The following is a 3,267-nucleotide window of genomic DNA, read 5'->3' as shown; positions in this document are numbered from 1 at the left end:
GGCATGTCTTTAGCATCTTATGCAGCTGACCATATTATTTCCTCATGTCCAGTCATTGGAAGTATAGAATTAGAAAGTCAGAAAATATGTGAATGGTATATTTTGATCACAAGCAATCAGATTTGTCTGCAAATAAGATTCTTATATAAGATAGATAAATGATGCATTTAATAATACTGTAAAGTATACTTAATTTGAGTTGGAAACAGCAAAATTGTAACATCATTTACACATTAGACTATTGTGGATTTCCAGGTTCTTTTCCGTAATTTGTTCTAATGAGGTCCGTTTGTAGCTTAATTGTTTGATTGAGACAAGGTCGTTCAAATTCATCATCAGTATCCTGGGAACAACAAACAACAAAACATGTTAAATGAATGATTATAGGAATGGGAAATTGTGGGTAGCTTGGTAATGCACTGAACCTGAAAATAGTATAAAAACATAGCAGACTCCTAAGGTTTCTCGCACTGATTAGATAGGGACAGGTTAGATACTTGGACCTGGGATTAAATTAAAGAAAGCAAATAGTAATTGAGATTTTTTTGGAGGGGCAGTGAATTTCGCTTTTATGTCAGGTGTATGATCCTGAGTGCTTTAGTCATGCATGCCCCCATTTCCTTTCAAAATAATAAGGCTATACTAAAGGCAAATATGAACTTGTCAATCTTGCATATTGCTGAAGATGCAGTTTCAAGCTGAATTTCATTTCTGTTAGATCTTATAGCACCATGGGATGGCTTTACATCCATTTGCAAGGGAAGATGGAGTCTCGCCTAGATATCTTATCATTTAATCACTTATTTAATATTATTGTCAGATGTGATTAAGTGAGTGTAATCCCTCTCGGATGAGACTGGAGTCTCCAGGAATTAGAAATTCAATCTTCGGGATGTTGCTGAACTCATCCATGGGAATCTGAGGAATATAACTATAACAAAATCAATATTGTTTAATTTTGTATGAGCATTTTAACCAGAAATAAAAATATCCAAAATGGGGGCGGAGTGGTTGTTTGGCTGACAGGAAGCATCATCAAATTGGGGATTAAGTCTTTTTTACTTTCCAATTTGTGTAGGAACACAATGTGTCATAAGGCTGGATGTGTTGGTTAACTAATTGTTTGGGGTGTTGGTGAGCTTGGTGGTTGGGGGAGGCTATGTCACGTGAGGAAGCTCCAGGAATAGATTAGTCACAGTTGAATTAATAAGTGGCACAGCTGCTGAGGGTCTTCAGCCCATTCCGAACACCATGAGCAAATACTCTTCTGTTGTACCTAAAGGTGGTACTGATGGGGTGCTGCACTATTTAAGGTGCTATCTTTCAGGTTCGGTGTTAAACAAAGGCACCATCTGCTCTGCATCACAGATGTAAAAGAATTCAAAGAATGGAACAAAAGTTTCCATAGCATCTTGATCCCTCAATCAAAGTCACTGAAACAAATAAACCAGTATGGGTGCCAGAAATCTGAATCATAAACAGAAATTGCTGAGGAAACTCAGCAGGTCTGGTAGCACGAACTGAAGAAAGGTCACGGGGCCTGAACCATTAACTCTGCTTTCTCTCCACAGATGCTGCCCAGGCCTGCTGGGTTTCTCCAGTAATTTCTGCATCTGTCTCTTAAAATAAATGCCTGGTCATGATTGAATTACTGATATGGATTTTGCAATTGTAAGGTGAACTATTCCTTGGGCCTTCCACACCCATACCACCCCAGTTGAAAAGTCAATAAAAACCCAGGAGCAGCATTAATGAAGTGGGAGTGGGATGTTGGTCCCTAAGGGATGAGGAGGTGGTGGTTAGGGTTTACATACAGGGGTGGGGAGGTACTGGAAGGTGGTGGCAGTGTCCCTGATGGGCACAGGATATATCGCAAAGGAGGAAACTCTCTTCCTTCCTGTCTTTTCACTGAAGTTGGTGAAGTTGTGGGATGGTAATTTTTCTTCTTCCCAACTGCCACCCTACGTTCAGACAAGAAAAGTGGAATGAGGTCTGTAAGTGACATTCAGTTGGCAACTTATAGACTTCAGTTTGTGTAAGGGTGGGCGCAGGTTGCCTGACACCTTACTCACCCACCAGAATACAGGTTACAGGTTGGATGGGGTTACATTTTTACATTTCACAGTGACCACACTTCAAACTGATTGTATAGATCTTAGAGGCATTGTCTGGACAGGATTTTGAATAACCTCTGCAATCAAAGATTAGAAATCACATGTGAAAAACCAATAAGTAAAATTTTAAATTTTCTGATGCTGTTTGCAAAAAATATCATTGAATATAGGGTAGGTTTCATTACATTATGTTCATGAATGTTACACTAATTTTAGTGAAGGTTTACCTCAAAGGAAAGCTCAAAGGCAGAACATTTACCTCAAAGAACGCAATGAAAAAAGCTCTTCAGATATCACTGACATTTCATTGGGTACAATTTACATCATCATGTGCTCTCTCTCCTTTCTTTAACTGTTTGATGGAATAATAAGCTCTCAGAGAAAACCGTGTGCTCTAAGATGATCTATTGCATTCAACATTTATTCATCACCTTTTATGATGATCTATTGATCCAGTTTGCTTTTGAAGATATTATTGATTATGATGCCGAGAACAATGATGGGAGAATTGGAATATTTTTTCTTGCCTGGAATTACTCATACACTGTCAAGAACCAAACTGATAGAAAGGATTTGTGCATTTTAGATTGACTTGTGAATTGAAGATTGGCTTGTGAGTTTTTTGTGGGATTAGGAGAAACTAATTCTAATGTAATACAAACAAACATCTATCTGAAAGAAACAAGATCACAAAAGAACTCGGAGAGGTTTTTTTGTCTGTGCTGTTATCCCTGAAACAACAGTTGTTCATAGAGTCATAGAGATGAACAGCATGGAAACAGACCCTTCGGTCCAACCCGTCCATGCCGACCAGATATCCCAACCCAATCTAGTCCTACCTGCCAGCACCCAGCCCATGTCCCTCCAAACCCTTCCTATTCATATACCCATCCAAATGCTTCTTAAATGTTGCTATTGTACCAGCCTCCACCACTTCCTCTGGCAGCTCATTCCATACACGTACCACCCTCTGTGTGAAAAACTTGCCCCGTAGGTTTCTTTTATATCTTTCTCCTCTCACCCTAAACCTATGCCCTCTAGTTCTGGACTCCCCAACCTAGGGAAAAGACTTTGCCTATTTACTCTATCCATGCCCCTCATAATTTTGTAAACCTCTATAAGGCCACCTCTCAGCCTCCGACGCTCCAGGGAA

The 3,267-nt window shown here is 39.5% G+C and overlaps 1 protein-coding gene across 2 annotated transcripts in view; it reads right to left on the bottom strand.

The window, feature by feature from the left end:
* Nucleotides 1-204: 204 nt before the first annotated feature.
* Nucleotides 205-3,267, bottom strand: part of LOC122555562 (immunoglobulin lambda-1 light chain-like) — a 22,456-nt gene continuing 19,393 nt past the window's right edge. For both annotated transcript variants that reach the window (XM_043701588.1, XM_043701589.1), the window contains one exon: nucleotides 205-343. In XM_043701588.1, coding sequence (XP_043557523.1) covers nucleotides 239-343 — 105 coding nt within the window. In that variant the 3' untranslated portion in view covers nucleotides 205-238. The remainder of the gene's footprint in view (nucleotides 344-3,267) is intronic.

The sequence above is a fragment of the Chiloscyllium plagiosum genome, chromosome 12 (assembly GCF_004010195.1).
Source record: "Chiloscyllium plagiosum isolate BGI_BamShark_2017 chromosome 12, ASM401019v2, whole genome shotgun sequence".
NCBI lineage: Eukaryota > Metazoa > Chordata > Chondrichthyes > Orectolobiformes > Hemiscylliidae > Chiloscyllium > Chiloscyllium plagiosum.
Note: the sequence above shows the minus strand (reverse complement) of the source record. Positions and strands in the feature narration are given on the sequence as shown.